The sequence below is a fragment of the Condylura cristata genome, unplaced genomic scaffold (genome assembly GCF_000260355.1).
Source record: "Condylura cristata isolate star-nosed mole 26May11 unplaced genomic scaffold, ConCri1.0 scaffold00006, whole genome shotgun sequence".
Lineage (NCBI taxonomy): Eukaryota > Metazoa > Chordata > Mammalia > Eulipotyphla > Talpidae > Condylura > Condylura cristata.
In genome coordinates, this window is record NW_004567107.1 from 65,119,900 (window position 1) to 65,146,388 (window position 26,489).

The 26,489-nt window shown below is 50.9% G+C and overlaps 2 protein-coding genes across 6 annotated transcripts in view; one reads left to right on the forward strand and one right to left on the reverse strand.

Annotated features, from left to right (window-relative positions):
* The window catches only part of RUSC2 (RUN and SH3 domain containing 2), a 68,359-nt gene extending 42,665 nt beyond the window's left edge, over positions 1–25,694 (forward strand). For 2 of the 5 annotated variants that reach the window (XM_012721395.1, XM_012721396.1), the window contains exons 3-13: positions 13,132–15,246; positions 19,591–20,208; positions 20,459–20,656; positions 20,812–20,952; positions 22,104–22,180; positions 22,367–22,541; positions 22,633–22,738; positions 23,371–23,417; positions 23,849–24,671; positions 24,765–24,902; positions 24,980–25,194. In XM_012721395.1, coding sequence (XP_012576849.1) covers positions 13,200–15,246; positions 19,591–20,208; positions 20,459–20,656; positions 20,812–20,952; positions 22,104–22,180; positions 22,367–22,541; positions 22,633–22,738; positions 23,371–23,417; positions 23,849–24,671; positions 24,765–24,902; positions 24,980–25,181 — 4,572 coding nt within the window. In that variant the 5' untranslated portion in view covers positions 13,132–13,199 and the 3' untranslated portion in view covers positions 25,182–25,194. Of the gene's footprint in view, positions 1–3,888; positions 4,365–13,131; positions 15,247–19,590; positions 20,209–20,458; positions 20,657–20,811; positions 20,953–22,103; positions 22,181–22,366; positions 22,542–22,632; positions 22,739–23,370; positions 23,418–23,848; positions 24,672–24,764; positions 24,903–24,979 lie in introns of those variants that run through there. The other 3 variants (XM_004677764.1, XM_012721397.1, XM_012721398.1) reach the window with 3 other exon arrangements.
* Positions 25,695–25,787: 93 nt separating this feature from the next.
* FAM166B (family with sequence similarity 166, member B) overlaps positions 25,788–26,489 on the reverse strand; it is a 1,936-nt gene continuing 1,234 nt past the window's right edge. The window contains 4 exon segments of the mRNA XM_012721263.1: positions 25,788–25,810; positions 25,813–25,875; positions 26,151–26,348; positions 26,423–26,474. Of these exon segments, the coding sequence (XP_012576717.1) occupies positions 25,788–25,810; positions 25,813–25,875; positions 26,151–26,348; positions 26,423–26,474 (336 nt within the window).

Consider the following 26,489-nt stretch of genomic DNA (forward strand, 5'->3'; position numbering starts at 1 on the left):
ACTTTACTTTTTTTTTTTAATATTTATTTATTTGTGCATACAGAACTGGGGTACAGGCAAGAGGTACAGGGGCAGTGAGAGGATTCGCCAGAGACAGAGTGGGGAGCAGAACAGGCATATTGATGAAATACACCACTGAGGGGAGGAGCAGGCAGGTCAGGAGAGGTCTGCCTCGCCATGTGGGTCAGCTCTCTGGCCGGGGATCAAACTTGTGCTGCAGTGGTTGTGAACAGCTTCATAGTGCTGTGTTTTAAACCGTTGCACCACCAGGGAGGGCCCTGTCACTTTACTTTTAATATCATGTCTAAGAATGTCTTGACTAACTCAAGATCATGAAGAACCATAACTTTTTGTCCCTAAGCTTCCTTTTTAATAGACCTTTCTCCTGCCCCCCTCCATCCCTCACCATTCCTTCTTCCCTAAGAATACCCATGGTCTTTTCTTCATTTGAGTCAAATCTGCCCATCAGTCACTCTCACACTCAAGAACATCTCTTTTTTAGACTGCTCTTAATCAACAAGATTTTGACTTACTTTCTACAATATATGCCAAATACTGTGCTAAGTTTTATGGGAAACAGAATAAAAATGATCGTGTCTTATTTGCTGGGTATTGGGCATAAAGAAATGAATATAACTTGGACTAAAGAGATAACAATATTAAGACAGATATACAGGTCAGAATAATAACCATATCAACTAACTTATTCAGAACTTCTCATGAACAGATGCTGGTTCCTGGTGAAGTTTCTATCAGTGTGCAGTGAAATAACAAGAGTAATAACAGTATACTTTCTTTTATGAATGGTGATGATAGCAGATGGAAAGCTTTCTTATTTTTGTTAACAGTAAGAGGTTGGCAATCCTATTTTGACCCTCTGATTTTTTGTGTGGGAATTTTCTTTGTGTGTCTGTAAAATAAAAAAATAAAAACATGCTACCAGGGTTTCATGAAACAGAGGAACCACTCTGGCTCTGAATGGATCAGATCAACCCAAAGGCTTGGGGGAGTTGCTGATCTGGGACTTGTGGGGTTTGGATAATTCTGAGTATAGTGGGGTATAATAGACAGGAGAATCTGAATGAACAAAGGCAGTAAAGTACAAATGAGGTTGTGAAACAGGATTGAAGGACTCCAGGATGGGTTGTGGGAAGTTGGGCTGAATAGAAAGGGGATGGACAGCCAAGAAGATGGACCTTGAGAACCAAAAGGAAGGGTTTTTTATTTGTCTGGTTGGCTGATTTTATTTTATATACTTTTTGCATCATTGTTCACTTCCTCCTCTCAGGTGTAAAATTCCCACCAAAATTCCCATCACCAATTCAACTGTGCACCAGCACCACAGTCCCTTACCTTTTCCCTCCTCTTTGTTGACCCTATTCCCTCCGTCTGTCTTGCAGGATGTCTCTGATTTATAGTTGCCTGTTGGTTTTTATTATTACTTTATTATAATTACTTTTCCCTGATTCTTTATTTGGTTCCTCTGCATTCTTCCTATACATGAAACCCAACCAAAATTTTTTCTTTTTCTTTCTGGCTTATTTCATTGAGCATAGTCCCTTCGAGTTCCATCCCTGTTGCTGCAAATGGCATGAGTTTAGTTTATCTTTTTTGTTTGCTGAGTAATAGTCCATTGTGTTCTTGATCCAGTCATCTATTTTTGGGTATTTGCGTTGTTTCCATAGCTTACCTATTGTAAATAGTGCTGCGGTAGACATAGGGGTTCAAGTGTACTTTGAATTAATGTTTTTGTGTCCTTTGAGTAGATATGTAGGAGTGGAATTGCTGGATCATATGGAAGCAAGGAAGGGTTTGAACTTGGCTTTCTGGATGATGGAAAAACATCAGACATCAGACAGGAAGAGTGGCAGGAATGACATATGGAAGACAGATGGTGCTTTGGAGAGTGAATCTGGGAGTACTAGAAGGTAAACTGCACATGAGGAGACTAGTTAGGAGATAGTTGTGATTTATAATGTGGTAGTGTTTGTATTTTGTCTCTGGTCAGAAAATAATGTATCTCTCATCAAAAGTCCTATAAATCTTTGGCAGTATTGGGTAGCAAGTAAAGGGTGATGAAGTCGGTCATGTGGTGAAGCAAGTCAAGCACTGAAAATATGACAGCTTCTACCTTCTACAGGCAGCTGGAAACATTTCCTCGGTAGAGACTCCCCAATGCAGTGCATGGCTTAGTCTCAGAAATTCCAGGGACAGACCAGACCCTACACCAATGTTCTTACAAAAAGAAGTTAGAACTCCAAATACTTGGTCATGGTCATCACTTTGCCCTGACCTACAGCTGCTCATGCACCCCCTAACCCCCACAGGCCTGCATCAGCGAGGGGGAGGGGAGAACAATGACACCTTTACCGCTCCTCTCAACATCCTGGTGGTTTGTTAGTTTTGTGAACAGCAACCCCCCTTTCCCTTTAACATTGTTTCCTTGCTTTTAAAAAAAAAAGATATATTTTTTATTTTATTTATGCATACAAGAACTGGAGTGTAGGCTAGAGGTGTGGAAGGTGAGAGGGTTTCATCAGAGACCAGGGAGCAGAATATCAGGGAGCAGAACAGGTGAATCCACTAAAATACACTGCTGTGGGAAGCAGCAGGTGACACAGGAGAGGTCCGCCTGGCCACATGGACAGCTCCCTGGCGGGGAATCGAACCCATGCTGCAGTGGCTGGCCGTAGCTTGATAACGCTGAGACTCAACCCCTTCTGCCACCGGGAAGCCTTATTCCCTGCTTTTTTAGGAGCAAAGGGACCATGGCCCCTCAAGTCAAGGTTGGAGATGAATTTTGGAAGGTCTCTCTACCTTTCACTGCATCTCAGCATGTGGTCAGTGGGCACACGAGCCTCACAGCGAATAGGAGAAACAAGAAAAGGGAAAAGCTACAACTCTTCAGGCTCCTGAGAGGTGACTGCTATGCTCCTGGCCCTTCAATCTAAGGCCTCTTTGCAGGGACCTGAAACCCCTAGCTTGGTTGTGGTGTTGGGAGAGTAGTCATCTCCAGGAAGAACCCCAGGCAGGGCTAATGCTTGGGAGTCATGCGCATCTTGAGGCCAACTCTGTCCCAGTGTGGCATAGCAGCCGTGGCAGGAAGCAGACAGAAACAGTGCTCCTACGTACAGCTGCCTGTGCCCGTGGTTTCTCCACTGGTGATCAGTGTGCACAGAAATGACCCAGAACCTGAGCTGGGTGGAGCAGGGGAGGGGCAGAGGGCTCCCCAAGGCTCTGCCAGCACTAAGGGCTTTCTCTGGCCTAAGGGAGGTCCTTTCCTTAGCCTTCCTTTCCCTAGAAGATAGACTTGACCCCTTGGCCTGGCTAAACGATTTTGCCTCCCCAGATACCCCGCTCTACTCTGGTCATCACTTAGTCACACTGCTGAGGTGAGCGGGCCTGGCTCTGCACCAGCCCCACCAGCAGGCCCGGAACTGGGATCGGGGAACTGAACTGGACCCTGTGTTAGGAAGAGAACCCGCAGCCAGCATGGTCCCCAGACCCACTGCCTCCCCTGCACGCAGAAGCCTGCCCAAGGGCCAGTCCTTTTTTTTTTCTTTTTTTCTGAGACAGACCCCTTTTCTCTGGAGACTCATACCCAGTGTTGTGTAACTGGGATCCCCAAGGGCCGACTTGGGATTGCTGCTGGTGGAATGATGAGCAAGCAGTCTCTGCAGCCTCCCTTCAGGGCTTCAGGACACCCCTCCACCCCAGGCTAGCTGCCCCACCCTGAGGCTAGTCAGGAATCCTGGTGAAGGGAAAAAACTAGAAAACAAGGAGTCATTCACTGTGGGCAAAAGAGGAGGGAGAGGTTTCTGGCCAAGATCTAAAAGGAGGGGCCTGAGGGAGGAAGGAAGGAAGCTTTAAAGCCTCTGCCCGGACTTTTTCCCTGAGAGTCTGAGGACGAGAGGGGAGCCCGGCCTCGCGCTCCGCGTTTCCCTCGCTGACTGCCTCGGATATTCCTCCTAGGCCTAGCACCCGCTGCCCTCGAGGCTGACTCCGCTCGCCCCCGCCCCCTCCTCCTCCCCGATGCCAAAGGGCCCGCGGGGACTGACAGGGCGGGAGCCCGGCGCTGCGCTGTGGGCAAGCCTGCTCCTTCCCTTCCCCCTTCTCCTAGCAGCAACGTCACCGCAGCACCAGCGGCGGTGGCAGCAGCAAGGATACTGGGGCTGGGATTGCGCAGCCTCCCTGCATTAGCAACGATGCCATTGTATTAGCAGAAATCAGACCCAGGAAATCGGCCCCGTGGCCCCTGTGTGGTCCTGTGGGCCCGTGCCTCGGCTGCAGCTGGCAAGGTAGAGCTTGGTTGGAGTGCAAAAGGAACAGAAGCCTCGGGGTACAGCGCCAGGCTCCCGACTGAGGTATGGCTCAGCCGCGCGGGGGGGAGGGGCAGGGCAGAGCCGCCGGGGGTAGCCCGTCAGCTCGTTTGGGCCCTGGCTTGGGCGGCTGGCTTTGTCTTTGCGCTGGAGAAAGAGAAGGGAGTGTGACAGCGAGCCCGAGAGCGAACATTACACAGGCTCCTCCAGCCATACACTGAGGCTGTGGTGCAGAGCTGGGGAACAGCAGAGCTGGGCTAGTGCTGTTTTGTCTAAAAGCAGATAATAATATCCTTTCTTTCCTGGGTATTTCTAATGAGGATGCCACAGGGTGGGTCAGAGTGGCGATCATATCTAGAAACAAAGGCTTCATGGGAGGAGACACCCTCTAAAGCCACTGTGAGTTTATGATGGAGAACATGAGGGATCATGAAGCTTCAGGAGGAGGGCTGGGAAGCAGTAAGCCGTCCTTTCCTTCCAGGCACAGGCACACATGCACACACAGCCGCCAGGGTCTCCCCTGCTGCCCGGGTGAGGGTGAATGAGAGAGAATGTTGACCAAGAGGCTCCACTGTGTTTGTGGGGTTGTGGGCGGGGGCAGTCACTGTAATGCCTTCTACACCTTACACAGACTGATCCCCAGCAGGAAGGTACCTCAGCATAAGCTGATACTCCCAAAAGCATCTTCCTGCTCTCCTCCTTCAGCCCCTCCCAGGAAAGGACCCAGAGGGAAAGGGTTGTCCCTTCCACTGAGGCACCTCATCAGGGCCTCAGGTCAAGGTCAGATTGCTAAGGAATCCCGACTGTCTTCCCCATCAGCCTTCCAGAGACTCCAGCAATGAGGGAAAGGGGTCTGCAGTTGGCAGGAAGATGCTGGGGACCAGAAGAATCTTTCTTCTAATGTCTAGAACATTTTCCTCCGCAGAGCAGCTAGAAAGAGGGCCTTAAGTTCCCATCGATCACCTTAGTAGAAAATTCAAAAACATAGGCTAACAGGAGTCAGTAGTTTGACAGTGTGCAGACATGCCTGGGAGTATGCTGGGAAGTTGTGGGAGGGTGTCAGTTCCCACGAAGCATCTAGGAATGTGAGCCACGGAGCAGGGCAAGGAGTGCTGGGACAGGGAGAGGACAGGCCGAGCAGGGCAGGGGTGGGACTGAAGACTGAGGAAGCGTGGGGCAGCATTATGAGAGGGAATGGAGAAGTCCGGGAATGGAGAAGTAGGTAGTTGGTAGATACAAACTGCAAATGGAGGCTCTGAGGCGGGAGGTCCTGGAGAGGCAGGAAACAGCTGCAGGGCAGCAGGGTGATGCTGGGACTTTAGGAAGAGGGTGTGGCCCTGATCATTTTCTTTAGGAAGGGTGGTGGTGGTGAGAGAACTAAGAACCTGGGATCCCATCTCAGCTGTATCATCATGTATGACTCTGTGTGTCACTGACTACTCTTTAGCTTGGGTTAGGTTTTCTCACCCAGACAATGGGGATGGCTATGCCTGATTTTTAAAGAGTTATAGTGAAATTGAGATAATGTGTGTAAGTTACCTGTAAGTGTTTGATAGGTGATCACTAACAGTGTTGCTATGATAGACCAAAGGCACTTCCCCTGAGGGCCAGGGGAAGGGATCTCAGCTGAACTTCTCCTGTTCTGGAGAGCTGCACGTCCACGCTTTGTGCTGTATTTACCTAAAAGGCGGAGCTTGTAGGGGGCCATCTGGCCATCTTCTGACAGAGCTTTCCTTCACTCTTGCTATTCCACATTCTCTATTCCTTCCCCGTCTTCTCCCATGTTTCTCCATTTAATCAGGGCACAAAAAGTCTGGGATGAGCTCTCCCACCTCATTGTTTTCTCTTATTAAAGCTCATGGAGCACAGTATTAACTTGATGTAGAACAAGTTACCCCCAGGAAGGAAGCCCGGGAGATGTGCTCTCAATAAATGAGCTGTGTAGTGTTTGAAATTGAGTCACATAGGCTGTGTACATTCTTTTTGAGTAATTTTGCCTTATAAGTTTTAGGTGTGCATCATTAAAAATCCGTACATTTATATTACATGAAGTTCATCATCTCACTTCATTCTTAACTGACAAGAGAGAGCAAATGTTTGAGCCCTTCCTCCAGTCTTAATTCTGTCATTTATTCATTAAGTGATCTTGGGCAAGTCACTTTATTTTTCTGGGTGTTCATTTACATATTTTATTAAATGTAAAGGACTCTGCCTACCATGAAGAGTGGTTGTTAAGGATCACTAAGAAATAATAACATACAGGCCCTCCCTGGTGGCGCAGCATGTTAAAGCACAGCACTGAGAATCTAAAGCCGCTTCCACATGAGTTCAATTCCCGCCTGTACTTCGTTGATCTGCCTGTTCTGTTCCCCACTCTGTCTCTGGTGAAGCCTCTCACCGCCCCTGAGCCTCTGGCCTGTACCCCAGTTCTGTATGCACAAATAAATAAATCTTTAAAAAAAAAAAGAAAGAAAGGATAACATACATTAAAAAGTGCTTTGTGAAAAATACGCACGTGTTGTGGGCAGAGATTGAAGACCATATCTCACAAGTTGCCTGCAAAGTTTCCCTACTGTTGGCTGAATTTTGGCAGGCATTTTCTTACGCTAATTAGAAATCAGAAAAGAGTAAGACCTTTTCTGAAATACAAAACTATGAGATAAAATTAAATCAACCAGTAAAAAAAAAAAACTGTAAACCTAAAAGGGAATTTGATACAACCTAAATGTACAGGCTAGGACTATACAGCTTTTAGAAAAGAAAATTGGAAAATGTCTTCATGATCTTGGGATAAATATTTTGACAGGACACAGAAAGCTTTAAGCATTAAAAAAAAAGAAATCAGGATCTCACTGGTGGCACAGAAATATGAAGCTATCCACAGCCACTGCAGCATGAGTTGACTCCCCAAACAGGAGCTGACCCCCATGGCGCAGCAGACCTCTCTTGTCTCTCCTACTGCTCCCCTCAGCGGTGTATTTCAGTACATCTGCCTGTTCTGCTCCCCACTCTGTCTCTGGTGAATTCTCACCACCCCTGCACCTCTGGCCAGTACCCCAGTTCTGTATGCGTAAATAAATCTTTAAACGAAAAAAAAAAAAACAAACACTAAGAAAACAAATGAGCAAACCATAGTTTGAGAGAAAATATTCTCAAGACTTTTATGTGACAAAGTGCTCCCCTTTTTCCAGAATGAATTTTTTTTGAAGAATTATTTATGTATGCATAAAGAACTGGGGTACAGGCCAGAGGTGCAGGGGTGGTGAGAGGCATGAGCAGTGGGGAACAGAGAAGGCAGATTGATGAAGTACACTGCTGAGGGGAGCAGCGGGTGGGTCAGGAGAGGTCTGCCACACCATGTGGGTCACCTCCGGGGTGGGCAGGGATCAAACTCACTGGGAAGTGGCTTTAGCTTCTTAGTGCTGTGCTTTAACCCGCTGCGCCACCAGGGAGGCCCAGAATGAATTTTTAATAGCCACAACTCAATAATAAAAAGACAGGCAAGTTGGTTTTTCAAGTGGGTGAGGTAGGAGTCAGCAAGTAACTGGGCCCCTGCCAGTTACTTAGCCCCGAGCACTATGTGGAGGTCCCTGGGTCTCAGAGATGAGGTCACTGTTTCTGAACTCAAGGAGCCTCTCTAGTCTGGGGGGGGAGGTTGGGGGGGGTGGCAGATGTATAAACATCACAACATAATATAACTGGCAAAAAGTTTCCCTCATCACCCCCATGTCCTCAGCCCCTGGCTCAGAGGTTCTGCTTTCTAGACTCCTGTCAGTGTCTTTCCATATGAGTGCACATATCACCCAGCAATGGTTTTGTGGATCAGAATTATAAATGTGTGTGGTATATACTGTGACTACATCTGGAAAACGGTGCTTTAAGTGCAGGCAGGAATAGCCACTGGACATGAGTGACGGCTGTAGCCCATTGATGCTCTAATCTTTGTGCTATATGTCCAGGCCTCTTTGTGGTGGACCCGGGGGAAATCCAGTACTGTGCGTAGGCAGAAGCTCCCTCCTGAACCTACCGTGCTCATGGCATTTAAAGAAAAAAAAATTAAATTATGGACATTTATTATAAAGTTAGAAAATACAGATAAAAGGTCAAAAGTTAAATTTAAAATTATCTAATTAAAAATAACCCAAAACTTCTCAACAGAGTTAAGTAACACTGTTAAAATTTTGTTATATGTGCTTTCAAATTTTCCTCTGGGCTTGTCTGGTGGCCTAGGAGTTAAGTCTCCACACTATTACTACCAAGGCCTGAGTTCAATCCCCATGCCCAGCCAGGGAGCTGATCCACTTGGCACAGCTGACCTCTCCTGTCTCACCCACTGCTCCTCTCTCTGTCTCTGGTGAATCATCTCGCTCCCACTCCCTCCGCCACACACACACACACACACACACACACACACACACACACACACACACACACCCCTCTGGCCAACACTCTGGTTCTTCTAAGCAAAAATAAATAAATAATTTTTTAAGATTTTTTTTTTGAATCTATATATACAGGACTCAGCCAGGGATCAAACTAGTGCTGAAGTGCTGTGGCTAGATTCACAGTGCTGCGCTTTAACTTGATGTGCCACCAGGGAGGGTCCAATAAATAATTTTTTTTTTTAATTTTTTTCTTCCGAGCATGTTGCCCCCACCTCATTCTACCGCCCACCCCACTCTTCACCCACCCTCACCCCCATTCAAATGTTTAAATCCTAACCCTCAAAGACAATGATAGTAAGAGATGGGAAGTGATTAGTGGTGAGGGCAGTGCCCTCAGAATGGGGCTAATGCTCTTATAAACCAGGGTTCAGTGAGGCCACAGCTCGAAGGCACCAACAGTGAACCAGGAAGAGGTTTCACCAGAATGCAGCCGTGTTACCATTTAATCTCTGACTTTCCAGAACTGAGATAAATAAATAAATTTCTGCTATTTCTACATCACTCAGTTGGAAGTATCTTGTTATGGCAACCTGAACAGATTTAGCCAGATACATACATTATGTTCTTATAAAAAGACAGTGTCTACGGTCCATTTCTTTGTAATCTTATGTACACTAAGACTTTGTGAATGTTTTTCCAAGTCAACACATCATTTTAATGATTCTCCCATATTTTTAATTATAGATTATTAATTTTAGTAAATTCCAACCTTCTGTTATTTTTGTGGCATATATATTTGAACCCAAAGCTGTCTTGGTGAAAGAAATGAAGAGGTTGTGGTGGGGGGCACACCCGGGAAATTATTTCATTACCTTCAGCAAAGCATCTCAAAATCCTCTAGCTCTTGGCCCTCCCTGGTGGCGCAGCGGGTTAAAGCACAGCACTGAGAATCTAAAACCGCTTCCGCATGAGTTCGATTCCCGCCTGCCCTGGAGGTGACCACATGGCGTGGCAGACCTCTCCTGACCCGCCCGCTGCTCCCCTCAGCAGTGTACTTCGTCGATCTGCCTGTTCTGTTCCCCACTCTGTCTCTGGTGAAGCCTCTCGCCGCCCCTGAGCTTCTGGCCTGTACCCCAGTTCTGTATGTACAAATAAATAAATCTTTAAAAAAAAAAAATCCTCTAGCTCTCTTCAAAACCCGATCCTTAACGGCATGTGTTCCTCTCTTTTCTCACTCTCAGCCTTGTCTCTGCCTATGTCCAGTCCCCCACTCCTGACCTCTCCTTCACCCTTCTATACAGCTTCGTCTTTTTGTTTTCTGTTTAAAAAACGTTGTAATCAGCTGGTTTGTTAAGGCATAACTCACATACCATAAAATCCTGTCGTCTTGATTTCGTTCACAGATTTGTGTACCCATCAGCACTGTGATTTCAAAAAATGTTCATCACCCCAGAAAGAACCTCCACACCCATTAGCAGTCTCTCCCATCCCCCAGCCTCCTGGTCTAACCTCTCTTCTGTCTCTGGATTCACCTATTCTGGCATCTCATGAGTAGGCGACCACACACCACCTCCAATGAGGCCTTTTATGAATGGCTCCTTTTACATGCTTTTTTGAGGTCCATTCATGCTGTGGTACGTGACAGTGCTTCATTCCTTTTATTTATTATATTTTATTTAATAATGATCCACGCTCTCTATATAGCACATTTTGTTTATCCTTCATTACTGACAGACATTTGAATTATCCCCACTATTTTAGCTGCTGTGACAGTGCTATCTGTACATTTACACACTAGTTTTTGTGTGAACATGTGTTTTCACTACTCTTAGTACACACCTAGTAGTAGAATTGCTGGCCATGTGGTAACTCTGTGTTAAGCATTTTGAGGAACTGCCAGACTGTTTTCCAAAGTGACTGCCCCATTTTATAATGCTCCCCGCAATGTGGGAGGGTTCCCACTGCTCACATCTTGCCACCGCCACCATTCATATTGTCTTTTTCATCTTAGCCATTGAAGTGGGGTTGGAGTGGAATCTCATTGTGGTTTTCATTTCTCCAACAGCTAATGATGTGGAGCATCTTTTCACGTGCTTCTTGGTCATTTGTATGTCTTCGGTGGAGAACTGTCTATTCAGGATTTTTGCCCATTTTCTAATTTAATGTATTTTTTAAAGGTTTATTTATTTATGCATACAAGAGCTAGGGTGTAGGCCAGAGTTGCAGGGGGATGAGAGAACTTACCAGAGACAGAGTGGAGAGCAGAACAGGATAATTGACTGAAATACACTGCTGAGGAGAGCAGTGGGTGAAGCAGAAGAGGTCTGCCGTGCCATGTGGGTCACCCCCCTGGTCGGGATCGAACTCATGCTACAGTGGCTGTGGATAGCTTCATAGGGCTGTGCTTTAACCCTTTGCGCCACCAGGGAGGGCCTAATTTAATCTTTTTATTATTGAGTTGTTTATATATTCTGATCAAAAGTCTCTTGACAGGTACATGATTTGCAAGTGTTCTCTCCCATTGGAGGGGGGTGTCCTTTGGGGTACAAGGGTTTCCATTTTTTTTTTAATAGTTTTGTCCCTTTTTTAAGGTTTATTTATTTATTTATGCATACAGAACTGGCATACAGGCCAGAGGTGCAGGAGCCATGAGAGGATGCACCAGAGTCAGAGTAGGGAGCAGAACAGGCCGACTGACGAAGTACACTGATGAGGGAAACAGCGGGCTGGTCAAGAGAGGAGAGGTCTGCCAGGCTATGTGGGTCACCTCTGGGGCGAGACTCAAACTTGCACCAAAGCGGCCACAGCCAGCTTTGCAGTGCTACTGCTTTAACCCTCTGCACCACTAGGGAGGGCCCAGGTTTTTAATTTTTATGAAGACTACCTTATCTCTTTCTTCTTTTGTCATGCGTGCTTTTGGTATCAGATATAAGAGACTCTCAGCTAGTAGATTTTCTTCTGTTTTCTTCTATAACTTAATCTTGTAGCTGCGGTTAGCCATTCTAGTTTCTGCTTTCTCCATAGCTTCTCTTTACCCCAGTCACACACAAAAGCTTACACGTGCAACAAAGGAGCCTTTCTAATATAGTATTTTAAGAGCTGGCCCCTCACATATGTACTTATTAGCCATTCGAGTGCTTCTTCTCACGTGCTGTCTGTTCATGTCCTTGAGTGTGCATGACTTACCAGCTCTTGACTGCACTCCATGTGAAAAGCTGTGATCCTGTGGTTTAAATAATTTTTTTTCGTGGTCACTTGAAGGGTTTCAACTAGATAGTGGAGAACTTAGGCGATGGGAGATTTGACTCTAGTGGGTGGACGGGAGGAAATGACTGAATTAGAAGAAATTAGATATGAGGATTCTAAAAGCAGGTTGTTGGGACCCAATTTTGTAACGCAGGGGAATAGTTCTTGAGCTTGTTCTGCCACAGTCTGGCCAAGAGGCCAGGGCAGCTCAGAATGGGCTCTTGTGTCCTTGGGTCCAGGTGGCCTTGAGTAAGAGAGAGCCTATCAAAGGGAAAACCAGGAAGGTTGGGCTTCTTAGAGTGCCACACACCCCCACCTGTACCTAAAGTTCTAAGCTGTCAATCAAACTGGTTAGATTTAGGGCACTTCAGAAAACCTGTATCCTGAGCTAGACAAAAGACTAGCTGAGTTACTGAGACTGTATCACACCTCTCCTGTTATTGGGCTTTATGTGATGCTGTATGAGAGGAACACAGATGAGATAAAAAAAAATAGACCCCACCTCCACTGAGAAGGAAGGGGCTCCCTAATGCCCAACTCCATCTCTGCTTCAAGAAGCTCCAGCACAGTAGTGGGGAGCCTGAGGGTTCTGAGCCCACAGCCATCAAAGGAACAAGGGCCCAAGGTAACAGTCACTCGGGAAACGATATAGTGGATTTTAAAATACTTTTCTTGCAAAATTATAGCCTACTGCTATGTGTACATGATGTATTATTCGTGATGTCCCCCTTGAGATAAACTTGTCTAAGGCGTCTGTGTCCTCTCAGTGCCTAGTGCCCTTGCAGACCCCCTACACAGTCGCCTCTGACTTGTGCCTCTCTCCGATACTTTTGTTTGTACTCGGAATTAATCCTTGTTTACCTCCAAGGAAAGGTCCTTAGAATGAAGGGGGAAGTGCTGCCCCGAGGTTCCAGAGTTTCATGTGTGGCATGAAAATGGCCTGATCACTCATCACAAGCGGCTGCATGGTGAACTTGAAAGGGGAAGCTCAGAGCTGGGCCTGGACAGTGCCGGGTGGCGGGAGAGCCCCCGCCCCGCAGCTGTGCTGTCGAGCTCTGTCTTGATTCTGCAAGTCTTTTCTCCTGTTGGGCTCATCCATTCTGAAAATGATGCGGGGAAGGGCATGTCCCTGACTTCCAGGGAGGTGACATTAGGTTCCCTTTCTTTCCCTCTCTCTCCAGGTGCCAAGCTCTCCTGATGAAATGTGTTCTGCCCCACTGGGCTCTGGGGGCAGTGTCTGGTGCTGTTGATGCCCTTGTTCGAACTTTCCAGAATGGATAGTCCTCCAAAGCTGACTGGAGAGACCCTCATCGTCCACCACATCCCCTTGGTGCACTGTCAAGTCCCAGACAGGCAGTGCTGTGGGGGGGCAAGTGGAAGTGGTGGGGGCACAAGACCCAACCCCTTCTGCCCACCCGAGCTGGGCATCGCCCAGGCTGATCAAGACCTCGGACAAGCCGACTCCCTGCTGTACAGCAGTCTTCACTCTGCTCCCGGGGGATCTGCACGGTCTGCAGACTGCACCAAGAGTAGGGGTCGGGATGGAAGAGGCCCCGGGGCCCCTAAGCGACATAATCCCTTCTTATTGCAGGAGGGTGTGGCTGAGCCAGGACTCAGTGACCTATATGACGACAGCATTGGCAGTAGTGCCACCCAGCAGTCCTTCCACCTGCACGGAACTGGCCAGCCCACCTTCCATCTCTCCTCTTTCCAGTTGCCACCACCTGGCCCCAGAGTGGGCAGACCGTGGGGGGCGACACGTTGCCGGGCTGGCGTGGTAGAGGGGCAGGAGCAGGAGCCGGTGACCACCTTGGATGCCCAGCAATGCAGCACCGGCCACTGTTGCCGGCCAGAGCCGGAAACAGAGACCATGGAGCTGGATGAGTGTGGGGGTCCCGGGGGCAGCGGCAGTGGGGGTGGAGCCAGTGATACCTCTGGCTTTTCCTTTGACCAGGAATGGAAGCTCAGCTCAGATGAGTCCCCAAGGAACCCCAGGTGCTCAGGCTCGGGACCCCAGCACTGCCGCTGCAGTAGCACATCTAGCCAGTCTGAAGCGGCTGACCAGTCCATGGGCTATGTGAGTGACTCATCCTGCAACAGCTCAGACGGTGTGCTGGTCACCTTCAGCACCCTCTACAACAAGATGCATGGCAATCCCCGTGCCAATCTCAACTCTGCCCCGCAGTCTTGCAGCGACTCTTCCTTCTGCAGCCACTCAGACCCCGGCGCCTTCTACCTGGACCTGCAGCCCTCCCCTACCGAGTCCAAGATGTCTTGTGAGTCCCATCACCCTGACAGTGGAGGAAGGGAAGGGGGCTATGGCTGTCCTCATGCCTCATCTCCTGAGCTTGATGCCAACTGCAACTCCTACCGCCCACACTGTGAGCCCTGCCCGGCAGTGGCTGACCTCACAGCCTGCTTCCAGAGCCAGGCCCGCCTTGTTGTGGCCACACAGAATTACTATAAACTTGTCACCTGTGACCTGTCCTCCCAATCATCCCCGAGCCCAGCTGGCTCTTCCATCACCAGCTGCTCTGAGGAACACACCAAGTTAAGTCCCACACCAGGCCCCAGCGCAGACACAGGCCCTGGTACAGACACAGGCCCCGGGCCCGGCCAGCCCTCTGAGTATTACCTGTTCCAGAAGCCACAAGTCCAGCCGGAGAAGCAAGAAGCAGTGGGGTCCTCAGTGGAAGCAGCTGTACCTGTGAGCCCTACCGTGATTGAGGGGCAAGTCTACACTAATACTTCACCCCCCAACCTTAGCACCGGACGTCAGCGTTCCCGAAGCTATGACCGCAGCCTTGAGCGAAGCCCCCCAGCACGCCTGGGCTCACTGGAACGCATGTTGAGTTGCCCAGTGCGCCTGAGTGAGGGCCCCGCAGCCCTGGCTGGGCCAAGCTCCCCACCCAGGAGGGTCACCTCCTTTGCTGAGCTTGCCAAGGGCCGGAAGAAAGCTGCAGGCTCTGGCTCGCCCCCACTTCGAGTGAGTGTTGGGGACTCGTCCCAGGAGTTCTCACCCATCCAGGAAGCCCAGCAAGATAAGGTGGGCACGCTGGATGCGGGCACTCGCTGTAGCCATAGCCTACCACCCATGCCCCTGGGGCCAGGCATGGACCTAGTGGGCCCAGAGTCCTGGTCTACCCAGGTCTGTCAGAGCCCCCAGTCCAGTGAGATGCCACCTTCTGGCGTCAGAGCTGCTGGACACCATGCCCAGCTGATGGATCCGGGGCCTGCTCTCCCAGGGAGCCCAGCCAACAGCCATACCCAGCGGGATGCAAGAGCTAGAGCTGACGGTAAGGACCTAGAGGCTGGGGAATGGCAGGATATATGCATGGTCTCCGCGGTGGTGGGCTCTGCCACCCGGCCGACACTGGAAGGTCCCCAGCCCATGGGGCAACGTCCAGTCCAGGCATGTTCTGCAGTTCTAGTGGGGGCTGGGGGCTGCACAGAGGATATAAAAAGACTGAGGAAATAAAATCAGCAGAGCTTAGAAGTTGGCGTATTAGGAAAGGAAATACTCAGAGTGGTTCTGAGCCTGATGACCGGAAAGATGACGCTAGCATGGGAAAGACTGCAAAGAGAGGCGTGGATTTACTGGGAAAAGACTAAGAGGCCAGCTCAGTTTGGACAGACTGCTTCAGGGTTATGTCCAACAAGCACACCTCACTAGTGTCAGTGGCCAGTGACCACAGCCACTCTTCAAAGAGCCTGGGACCTGACTCTTGACCCATAAACCTCCTAGGTCAGCTCTTCACTTGTTTATTTTATTATATTTTCAGTAATTATTTTATGAGCCCTCTGTGTTGAGTGGGTCTTGGTGGTAGAGGAGAGGGACAGTTTCTGTCCTTAGGGAATTCCCACCAAGGATAGAGGCAAAAAAGGCGATACATAATTAAATCAGAAATGGCGGTGCATGGCACTGGTCTGTGAAAAGGATATCTGATGCAGGTTAAATGTCAAGACAGACTGCAAACACGGCTAACGTTAAAGCACAATCTAAAGAGACGATTAGGGATGAGCTTTATGGAGACTTGTAAGAACATCTAGGCTCATTGGATAGTGTTATTAAAAGAGCTTTCCAGAAACAGCAACTAGGTTGGTGCAATCACAGGAGCGTGGGAATGGAACCGTTGAAAAATTTCAAGGAGGGAATTGACATTGGTGGCTGTATCGACTTAATGGTATGCTCTGATTTGCAAGGTTGTTTGGGTGGGAGTGGATGGGAAGGGATGGCTTCTGGGGGTCAGGAGACCACCGCGATTGGCACATAGGTGGAGTAAAAATGGCAATTGAAGTGATGAGTGGACCAGGGCATCCAGGAAAACCACTTACGGAAGAAACAGATAGGGGCTTAAGAGCTGAACAGAGCCACTCTCAAAGGAGGCGGAATAACTAGGCAAGAAAAGAGAGGGGGAGCCAGGAGAGCGTGAAGTCACAGGAACCAAAGAAAAAGTTTCAAAAAGAATACAGTTCAACCAAATGAGTTCTGAGAGAAATCGCTAAGATTGAGGTTAGGGGATCCCCAAAGCAGCATTTGAGGGATGGAAACCTGACCTCAGAGGGGTTGGTGTAAGTGGGTGGGGGTGAGGCTGTAAATCAGGTGCTGTAGCACTAGTGGGGGGCAGACCCATAGGTTGTGTCTGTTGACTTCTCCAATAAAAGTGGTTTAAAGACTAAAAGTGGTAGTATCTCTGCTGCTAGGCAGGCGAGTGACTTTACACTCCTAAACTGCAGAGGACTTACCATGGAGCTGGAGGGCTCTAGGAAAGAGCCAGACAGAAACAGCCAAACGGGCGGGAGTCCTTTGCTACCCCTCTTCTTCAGACTGCAGTGTCTGGTGGGTTCATCTAGGCTGGTGTCTGAGGGCCATGCAGTCTTGATCAGAGGTGGGAAGAGGGCAGGAAAAGTGTTTGTTTGTTTGTTTGCTTGTTTGTTTGTTTGTTTTAGAGAAGACTTTCATGTTGAAATTCTGCTCTGTTCCATAAATCTCCAGTGCCCTACAGGGCTCATCTCTTGATTCTTGCCAATATGTAATTAACATATGAATGACCATTCATGAATTCAGGAATGATGAAAGAAGCTGAGATCACTTTGAGATCCTGAACAACAAAATGGATCAAGATCCTAAAGGATCTAATAAGCTAATAAGGAAGGGACCAATAGGAAATGCGATTGGAAGTTTGATATGTCAACTTGAATTGATTAGGACATTTAATTGATTGCAAACTCAGAATGAGTCAGCATTTTTTGGAAGGGCTTCCTAAAAGTTAAAATGACTGGATCTTTTTATAGATTCCAGTAGGGAGTCTCCTTTCCTACCCCAAACTAATCTGCTTTGGCTCACCTGGAAGTTTCCAGACATTCCGTTTTAAAAAGGAATGGAGGGACTGCGACTGGCTCACCTTGAGAAGAGCAGACTTGGGTGAATGTGTTCTTTCTCCAATTTTCTTAGGGACTATCACAGAGAAAAGTAAGAAAACTTTTTCCCTCTGTTCCCTGTGGGAACAAACCTCAGACCTACTCGCCACAATAGGCCCCCCCCCTTTCTTTCCTGATCTTACTCCTTTCCCTCAAATCCCACCCTGGGAACTAACAGGAGGATTTTTAAAAGAGTGGGAATAAATAATCTAATTCAAACATACTTATAGAAGCGTAACAAAGTTACCCTTGGTTGGGAGGGTCTAACTCCAAGGTTAGCTCAGTCTTGAAACTTGATATTTAAATAAGTGGAAAGGAAGAAGACATTCCCCACCGCCACCACCACCCCAGAAGTGGTGGGCTGTAAGTGGGGTGGTCGGTGTGGAATTTTGAGGTGAGAGCAGCTGACTTTGTGACTGGACAGGTGGACGCCCACCTGACTAATTTATTCTGTGGAAAACAAGGGACACAGGATAAAATAAAATTGGTATTTTAGGAAGGACGCTGGTTTATGTAAGAAGATTCTGAGTGCAATAAAATCAAGGTTGATCCCAGGGCTTAATCCATTTAACAGATCTTTATTCTGTGCCTATGTTATAGCAAGGTCTTTTAGAGGCACTGGGGATACAGCAATAAATGAACAAAAGAAACTCCCTGCTTTTCTGGAACCCTTCTGCGCAGTAGTAGGCAATAAACGAGGTCATTTCTGATAGTATGCAAATTCTAAAAAGAAAAGATAGACCGTGATTTGCCAGAGGGGCTGGAGTTATCAAAAACGATCTCACTAGAGAAATGTTGAAGCTGATGCCTGGTGAATGAAAAAAAGTCAAACAAAAAAAAAAACCGGCCCAACAACAACCAACGAAACCCGGGTGGGGGGGGGAGTGTTGAGGGACGGAAGTGTGGCTGCGGCACAGTGAGCAAGGGGGGGCAGCCAGGTTGCTCTAGCCTTGGGGCTGCCAGGAGGGTGTAGTCTGGAAACTCCCCTGGGAGTGTGGGGCTAATCCTGAAATCCTCATTAGGGGGTGCTTCCTGAAGTGAATAAATGGGAAGGGATCAGGGAGAGGAAGCCCTGCGGAAGCCCCCATGTGTAGTGAAATCAAGTAAAGATCACTGACCCCTAAGTCAGACTCTCAGGCAGAATTCTAGCTCTCCTACTTCTTGGTTGTGTGACCTTGGACTAATGACTTACTCTGTTTAAATTTGCAATGTCTGGATCTGTCAAGCGAAGGTACAGTGCTGCCCACCCCAGCCAGTATCAGCAGCTACCTGTGCAGTGAGCCACACCCAGGGCTTCAGCAGCGTGGGTGCTTCTAGCGCCACCTTGTGTTCATTGAGGTGTTTACAGTGCTTGATGGAACCAACTATCCATGCCGCAGGGTGTCCACAGTTCCAGGGTTGGAGGACTGTTCACCTAAAGACTGACAGAGAAGACAGGAGAGGGTCAGTCCTGGGGACCACACGCCGTGTAAAGGCAGACGCCGTGTAAAGGCAGCAGATGTGGAATCTCAGATTCCAGTGCCAGGGTCGTGAAAGAGTGGGAGTGGGCTGGATAGGGGTGACCAGAGACTCATCCAGGCATCCCATAAAATGTTTTATTATGGTTAGATTTGCTCAAGAGTGAAATGTGTCAGGTTGAGTGGAGATGGGATGAATGAAAGCTTGAAGTTAGTAACATCTTGACCTGAAAATCTGATTCTGACTCCATGTTCTTTAAGGACCTTAGAAGCAAAGAAAATGATGGCTCTTTCACTGACAGAAATGCAAGTCATCAGGAGAAAGGAAAAAAGAGCTGTTTTAAAATAGCAATTTTTAAGTGGGAGCAGAACCCTCAATCTAGAGATCAGCAAGGTCAGGGATAAAGCTATGGGTACAAGAGTCTCCTATGTGATTTTCCAAGCTTGAAAAACGCAGTGAAGAAAATGTGAAGTGAGGTATAAGAATTGAGCCTTAAGATACACCTTAAAGTCAGGAAGATGAAGGACTGACCGACCAAGGGGTACAAGACTGTACGGCATCATGAGAATAGCAGGAAAAGGAAGAAGGGAGCGGTGCCACTTCCAGACTTGGCTCAGTCCTGCCCTGTTCAGTTCCTGCAGCCCAGGCCCTGCCCATCTCTCCCTCTTCCCCCGGGAGCATCATCTCCTCCCTGCTGCCCTTCTTCCTCTCAGTGTCTGTCTGTCTGTCTGTCTGATCCCTCTCCATCCCTGTTGCCACAGGGGGTGGTGCCGAGAGCCGGCCAGTCCTTCGCTACAGCAAGGAGCAGAGACCAACCACGCTGCCCATCCAGCCCTTCGTGTTCCAGCACCACTTCCCCAAGCAGCTGAGCAAGGCTCGCGCCCTCCACAGCCTTTCCCAGCTCTACACCCTCTCGGGCTGCGGCCGTGCACAGCAGCCTGCCTCCTTGGCTACTCAAGTCGCAGCCCCAGCTCCTTCAGGGGAATCAGTGGTATCCGCCAGCAGAGGTGCCAAGAAAGCCGGGCCAGAGCCAGAAACCTCACGGCCATCACCCCTGGGCAGCTACTCCCCAATCCGGAGTGCTGGCCCCTTTGGGCCCAGCACCGACTCTTCAGCCTCCACTTCCTGCTCCCCTCCCCCAGAGCAGGCCACAGCCACAAAAAGCTCACCCCCATGGAACCACTCCTGTCCTGCTGTCCGAACTGCCACCTCCCAGCAGCCACAGAAAGAGGATCAGAAGATAGTGACCTTGGCTGAATACCGACTCCATGGCACAGGCAGCTTGCCCCCTCTGGGCTCCTGGAGATCTAACCTCAGCCGAGCCGAGAGCCTGGTCCGGGGAGGCGGTGAGGGCAGCATGGCCTCCAGACCCAGTAATGGTATGAGCTCACCTCTTCTACTCACCCACCCACCCCAGCCCTCACCCCAACACTTCTCCTTCCCTCAGAACCATTTCTTACACTCCATCCTGGGGTCAGAGGCTAAATGCTTGCCTCTCCCTGCCCAGTTATCTCGGCTTACTATCCTCTGATGGCCACACCTCCTGTTCTGTAGGGGCCTAGTGGGTGGATATGAAACGTGATTTCCTGCTAACTCTTACCCGTCCCCTGCTCTCTGCTCTGTTTCCAGCTAACCACCTATCCCCTCAAGCACTCAAATGGCGGGAATACAGGAGGAAGAACCCACTGGGGCCGCCTGGTTTGTCGGGGAGCCTAGACCGAAGGCCGCAGGAAGCTCGGCTGGCCCGAAGGAACCCCATCTTTGAGTTCCCTGGCTCCCTCAGTGCTGCTGGCCATCTGAACTGCCGACTCAACGGTGTGTGGCTAGGTCCGCAGCGCACACAGGGCAGGCCCAGCCACAGCAGGGAGGGACGAGAGGGACGAGGGCCGGGGCCAGCGCCGGCCAGTCTCTGCCGGCCTGAGGACCTGAGCGGCAGCTCTTGGAAAGACAGTTGTCGGGATTGGTTTTTCGCTTTTTTCCAGGTCAAGCAGTGAAGCCATTACCGCTGACCTGTCCCGACTTTCAGGACCCCTTTTCTCTGACTGAGAAGCCTCCAGCTGAGTTTTGCCTGTCCCCAGACGGCAGCTCAGAAGCCATATCCATCGACCTGCTTCAGAAAAAAGGTGAATGTTACACCCTGCTCAGGCCCGTAGTTCTGTTGTCATGTGCGCCTGTTTGTGCCTGGTGCCCTACTAACCAGCCCTGCAGAGTATCTCCCCGTTTGGAAACCCCAGGTGCTGGGAAGGGCTTAGGGCGCACAAGACAGAGGCGGCCCCTTGTGTGTGTACTGCGGGTGTAGACCAGTGAGCCGGGGCCACTTAGCAGAGGCTTAAGAACCAGGCTTCTTGCTCTTCCCTGAGGTAGCTAAGTGTGGTGAGGGAGACTGCCGTGAGGTAAATAAATGCCACGAGCTATAGTGGGGGTGAGGGGGAGCTGGAGGACCAGGCCTAGCGACATGGATAACCACGGTGACAGCATCTAGGAAGATAAGGACTGACGAGGAACTACTCTATTTAGCCTGGAAAGGACCAGTGAGAGCTTCTTCAGTGAGATGGCGGGAAGAAACCTGAGCGTGATTGTGGGATTAAGGGAAGAAGCCTGAGAAAAGGGAGAAAGGTGACACCACAGGTCTTTGCACAGGCAGAGTGCAGGATTCAAAGCTCAGAGGGGGAAAAGGACCCCAGCCTCAGGCCAGAAGGGAACAGCCACCTTCCTCCGAGATGGAAAGCAGGCTAGAGGGAGCAGGAGGGGCTCAGAGGTGGATGTAATACAGCTCTGTCCTTTTGGGGAGAGGGAAGTTGAAGGACTCCTGACCCAGGACCTCTGTTCCCTGTGGGAAGAACCAAGACCTCGAGACAAGGGTGAAGGTTGACGTGACTTGAGAGAGTGGCGGTGGGCCCTGCAAGGCACACGTCATAGAAGTGCCCTTCTGAGGCGTGGGTGTGAGTGGCAGCCAGGAGCCTGGCTTCTCAGAGTGGAGAAGACCGATAGTTAGATGGCCTTAGAATTGGAGCAAGAAAGCAAGAAAGTTAGGATCTTGAGTGGAGTCCTCAAGCTGGGAGGTGAAAAAAAAAAAGAGAGAGTCTTGAGAATTGAGCAGAAACTGGAAGGAGCCAGACCTGGATGCCTTGACGAGGCCCAGCTGTAGGAACAGAGAGAGCGCAGAAGCCTACCCCACCTTACCCCTGCCCCTACCCCCCCCCACACACACACACTGAGGAATCAGTGCCGCTGGTTGTTCAAGGACTTGCTCACATCAAATTCTTGTTTTCAGGCCTGGTAAAAGCTGTTAACACCGCTGTGGACCTCATAGTGGCCCATTTTGGCACAAGCCGGGATCCTGGGGTGAAAGTAAGCAAGCCACTGTGAAGGGTTGAGCTCTCCCCTGCAGACCCTGGCCTATTCTGCACAACCACCTTCCCCTCCTCTCTTGCATTTAGGGGTGGCGGGCCCAGAGAAGCACCCTAGCACTGAGAGTCAGGGAGGACCTCAGTCAGGCTTCCCATAATTCTCTGTACTTTCTCACTGCATCTGCAGGCGAAACTGGGCAACAGTTCTGTGAGCCCCAACGTTGGCCACCTGGTTCTGAAGTACCTGTGCCCTGCGGTCCAGGCTGTGCTGGAGGATGGGCTTAAGGCCTTTGTACTCGATGTCATCATCGGGCAGAGGAAGAACATGCCATGGAGTGTGGTTGAGGCTTCCACACAGTTAGGTGAGTGCCAGAGGACAAGACAGGGGCCTCGGGCAGAACTGAGTGAGGTTCCCGAGATCGGGCATGTGACCTCCACTCTGACTCCCTGCAGGTCCATCCACCAAGGTCCTGCATGGCCTCTACAACAAAGTCAGCCAGTTCCCAGAGCTCACCAGTCACACCATGCGTTTCAATGCCTTCATCCTCGGCCTGCTCAAGTGAGTGGTGCAACAAAGCCCGTAAACACCAGACCCCTGGACTCCGCGCCTCTGAGTTCCCTACACTGAAACAGAAAGGATGATCTGCCCAGGCTCACATTCTCCCCACCCGGCCACAGCCTCTCGATAGGCCCCTGGTCCCCCACTGCGACCCCACTTCCTCCCTCACTGCTTTGCAAATCCGTGATCTCACTCACTTGGAAATTAATCTGGTCTGTCATTTTCTCTGAGTGTTGTAAGCCCTGATCCTCTTCATTCCAGCACTGTCTCCAAATCCAGCTCGACCTGAAGCCACCTTAGGGCCCACACCACTGCATAGTGTTCTTCTTTCTCAAATATGGGCCAGGTCATCCCCTTTGGCCCTGAGCTCGTTCTCAGTAGCCACCATGGTCCCTTGGGTCCTGTGTGAACTGACTCCACTCCAGGAGACAGTGAATGGTTTATAGTCACATGTTCACCTGCCCCCTCCCCACACTTCCCAGCACTGTATTACGTGCAGCTAACCAAATAGCATCCCTGCCCTAGAACAGTGTTCCCCTCTACCTCCACTTGTGTCTGACCCCTGGCCGTCTCCTTGTATCTGCTCTGTATCCACACAAGACTCAACTCTTCACCTGTCTGTCTCCCTACAGCATCCGGTCCCTGGAATTCTGGTTTAATCACCTCTATAACCATGAAGGTAATGCCCAGAATCCTGCTCTGTCTGCAAATTCAGTAGAGGCCGGGCCTCAGAGGTCAACAGGGGTGGCACGGCTGTCGCTTCAGATGCCGGAGGTGGGGAGGGGAACCACACCAGCTCTCCGCCAAGTCTCGAGCTTCTCCCCAAACCCTGTTCAGCTTCTGCTTCAGTTAGAGTCCTGGAGTCAGCAGATGCTTAGGCAATCCAGAAGTCAGGGTGGTCAGCAACCCCAGCGCCTGTCTCCTCTGAACTCAGGGCTGCAGTGTCAGGTGGTGACGTTTGTGCCCTGAGCGACCGCGGGAGGCACCGTTCGCACTGCGGGACATCCGCGTGGCCGGACGCAGCCTGGCACCCTGCGTGCATTCTCCAGAGGCCCACAGCCAGGCCAGGCTCTGCTTCTCATGCAGCTCATCCCTCTCTCTCTTCCCTAGATATTATCCAGACCCACTACCAGCCGTGGGGCTTCCTGAGTGCGGCACACACCGTGTGCCCTGGCCTCTTCGAGGAGCTGCTGCTGCTGCTCCAGCCCCTGGCCCTGCTGCCCTTCAGCCTCGACCTGCTGTTCCAGCACCGGCTGCTGCAGAGCGGGCAGCAGCAGCGGCAGCATAAGGAACTGCTGCGGGTGTCCCAGGACCTGCTGCTCTCTGCCCACTCGACGCTCCAGTTGACCCGGGCTCGGTGCCAGGAGGGCCCTGGAGACATGGACAGGGCAGCCCATGGGGAGCGAGTGAAGGGTGTGGGTGCCCCAGAAGGTGGAGAAGATGAGGAGGAAGAGGAGGAGACGGAAGAGGTGGCAGAGGCTGCGGGGGCTGCAGGACGTGGCCGCTGGGCCCGAGGTGGGCAGGCCGGCTGGTGGTACCAGCTCATGCAGAGCTCCCAGGTCTATATCGACGGCTCCACGGAGGGGTCTCGGTTCCCTCGTGGTGGCAGCAATAGCAGCTGTGGCAGCAGCAGTGAGAAGAAAAAGGGGGCAGGAGGTGGGGGACCACCTCCCCGAGAGGGCGTAGTGGAGGGAGCTGAAGCCTGCCCTGCCCCTGAGGAGACACTTGGCCGGGACAGGGGCTGGCCTTTCTGGATGGGGAGCCCCCCTGACTCTGTGCTGGCTGAACTGAGGCGCAGTCGAGAAAGAGAGGGGCCAACTGCTCCCCCAGCAGAAAATGAAGAAGGAGCCCCAGAGCCCTCACCTGGCGGCATCAAGTGGGGACACCTCTTTGGGTCCCGGAAGACGCAACGGGAAGCCCGACCCACCAACAGGTGAGAGTGGGCCCATGGTGGAGGTGGAGGGGTTTGGGGAGCCTGCTCAGCCCGGGTGTGGTCAGAGCCAGAGCCCCGCCCACTCTCCCCCAGGCTACCCTCGGACTGGCTGAGCCTGGACAAGTCCATGTTCCAACGAGTGGCACAGACAGTGGGTGCCCGCCGGGAGCCAGAGCCCAGGGAGAGCCTGCAGGAGCCCCCCTCGCCAGGCCTGCCCTCCAAACCTCCGTGGTGAGCCCCAGGAAGTAGGACTGGGACTGGGTTCAGCATTGTGGGTTTTCTCTGACCGCCGTTTGTTGTTCCCACAGCGAGGTGAAGGCACTCTGCCACCATCTGGCCACAGGCCCCGGACAACTGAGCTTCCACAAGGGAGATATCCTACGGGTGCTGGGGCCCGCGGGAGGAGACTGGCTGCGCTGCAGCCGCGGCACTGACACTGGCCTGGTGCCTCTGGCCTATGTGACCTTGACCCCAACTCCAAGTTCAACCCCTGGAAGCAGCCAAAATTGAGGCCTTGTGCATGCTGGTGGCCTCAGGGACCCTCGTTACCCCCCTCCACTCCCACCCCCAGACTCAGCCCGAGAGCCCTTGCAAGCCCTCCGGCTTGGCTACAGAAAACAGACCGAGATCTGGGGGCCACATATCCCTGTGCTCAGTATTAATTACTCCCCCCCTTAACTGCCCCAGTGACCTCATCCAGACCTCCACCCAGGAAAGGAGGGAGGGGACACAGCACTGGGCTGCCAGGATCCCCCTGACCTGTGTGGGCCAGCGTTTCCATGGGTACAGACAAGCGTGTCCCTGTGGAGTGAGGTGACCAGAGGCCCATGTGCAGGGTTCCCTCGGCCAGATGGTGAGAAGGATGGGTGGCAGTGCTGGGGCCCAGGCTCCTAAGCCCCAGCTGTAAATAGGCTGCGACCAGTGTCTGGTGGTCAGAAGAGGGACGAGGCGCCCAGGCTTCTGTTTATGTATTTATTTATTTATTTATTACACCTATTAATAAAAAAGGTGCTTGGCCTCCAACCATTTTCTCTTTGTGCCTCCCCTCATCCTCCAGCCCATGTGGATGGCTGGGTAAGATGAGACGGGAAGAGAGAACGCGAAGTCCAGGTGTCCCTACACCAGGAGCTGCTTCTGCAGGTGCCGAGACCCAGAGCATCTTGGGTGAGGTGCCCATACGTGCGGCCAAACTGAAACTTATACCCTGTGTGGCGAAGAGAATCTGTCATGCGTAGCCAGTGGCATGGCAAAGCCATTTATTCCTCAGCCGGTTGCCTGGACCCTCCAGTCTGCCTTCTAAAGTCGGGTCTTACTCCCCACTTGAGCTACCTCAGTTCCCTTTTCTGAACCATGTGGTCTGAGGTCCTCCCCATAGCTACAGTTCCAACTTCCAAACCACCTCCACCCATATCTACATTCCCCCCCACACACACACACACAAATCTTTGTCCCCAAAGCCTCATCCTGGGCCATCCTCACCTGGCACGTAGCCCCCGTAGTGAGGTATCAGGCCCAGGTTAGGTGGGTAGCTCCTGGGGAGTGGGGGGAGATGTGTGGGCCCCTCCTGGGATCTGCCCTGAGAGTGCATCCGTCCAAATTCCTGCAGGGCCCGGTTGGTGATCACAGGAAAGCTGGAGCCAAAGAGGAAGCGGGCACGGGGCACATAGCCCGTGAAGCCTGTAGGGGCGGGACACTGAGTCCAGACGTCCTGAGGGGCTCCCATGCCTCTGGCCATTGCCCGCTCCTCTCACCTGACATGAAGAACTTTTGAGGGTCTTTGTCATCCATGGAATAGGGGGAAGCCTTGCGGAGGGAAGT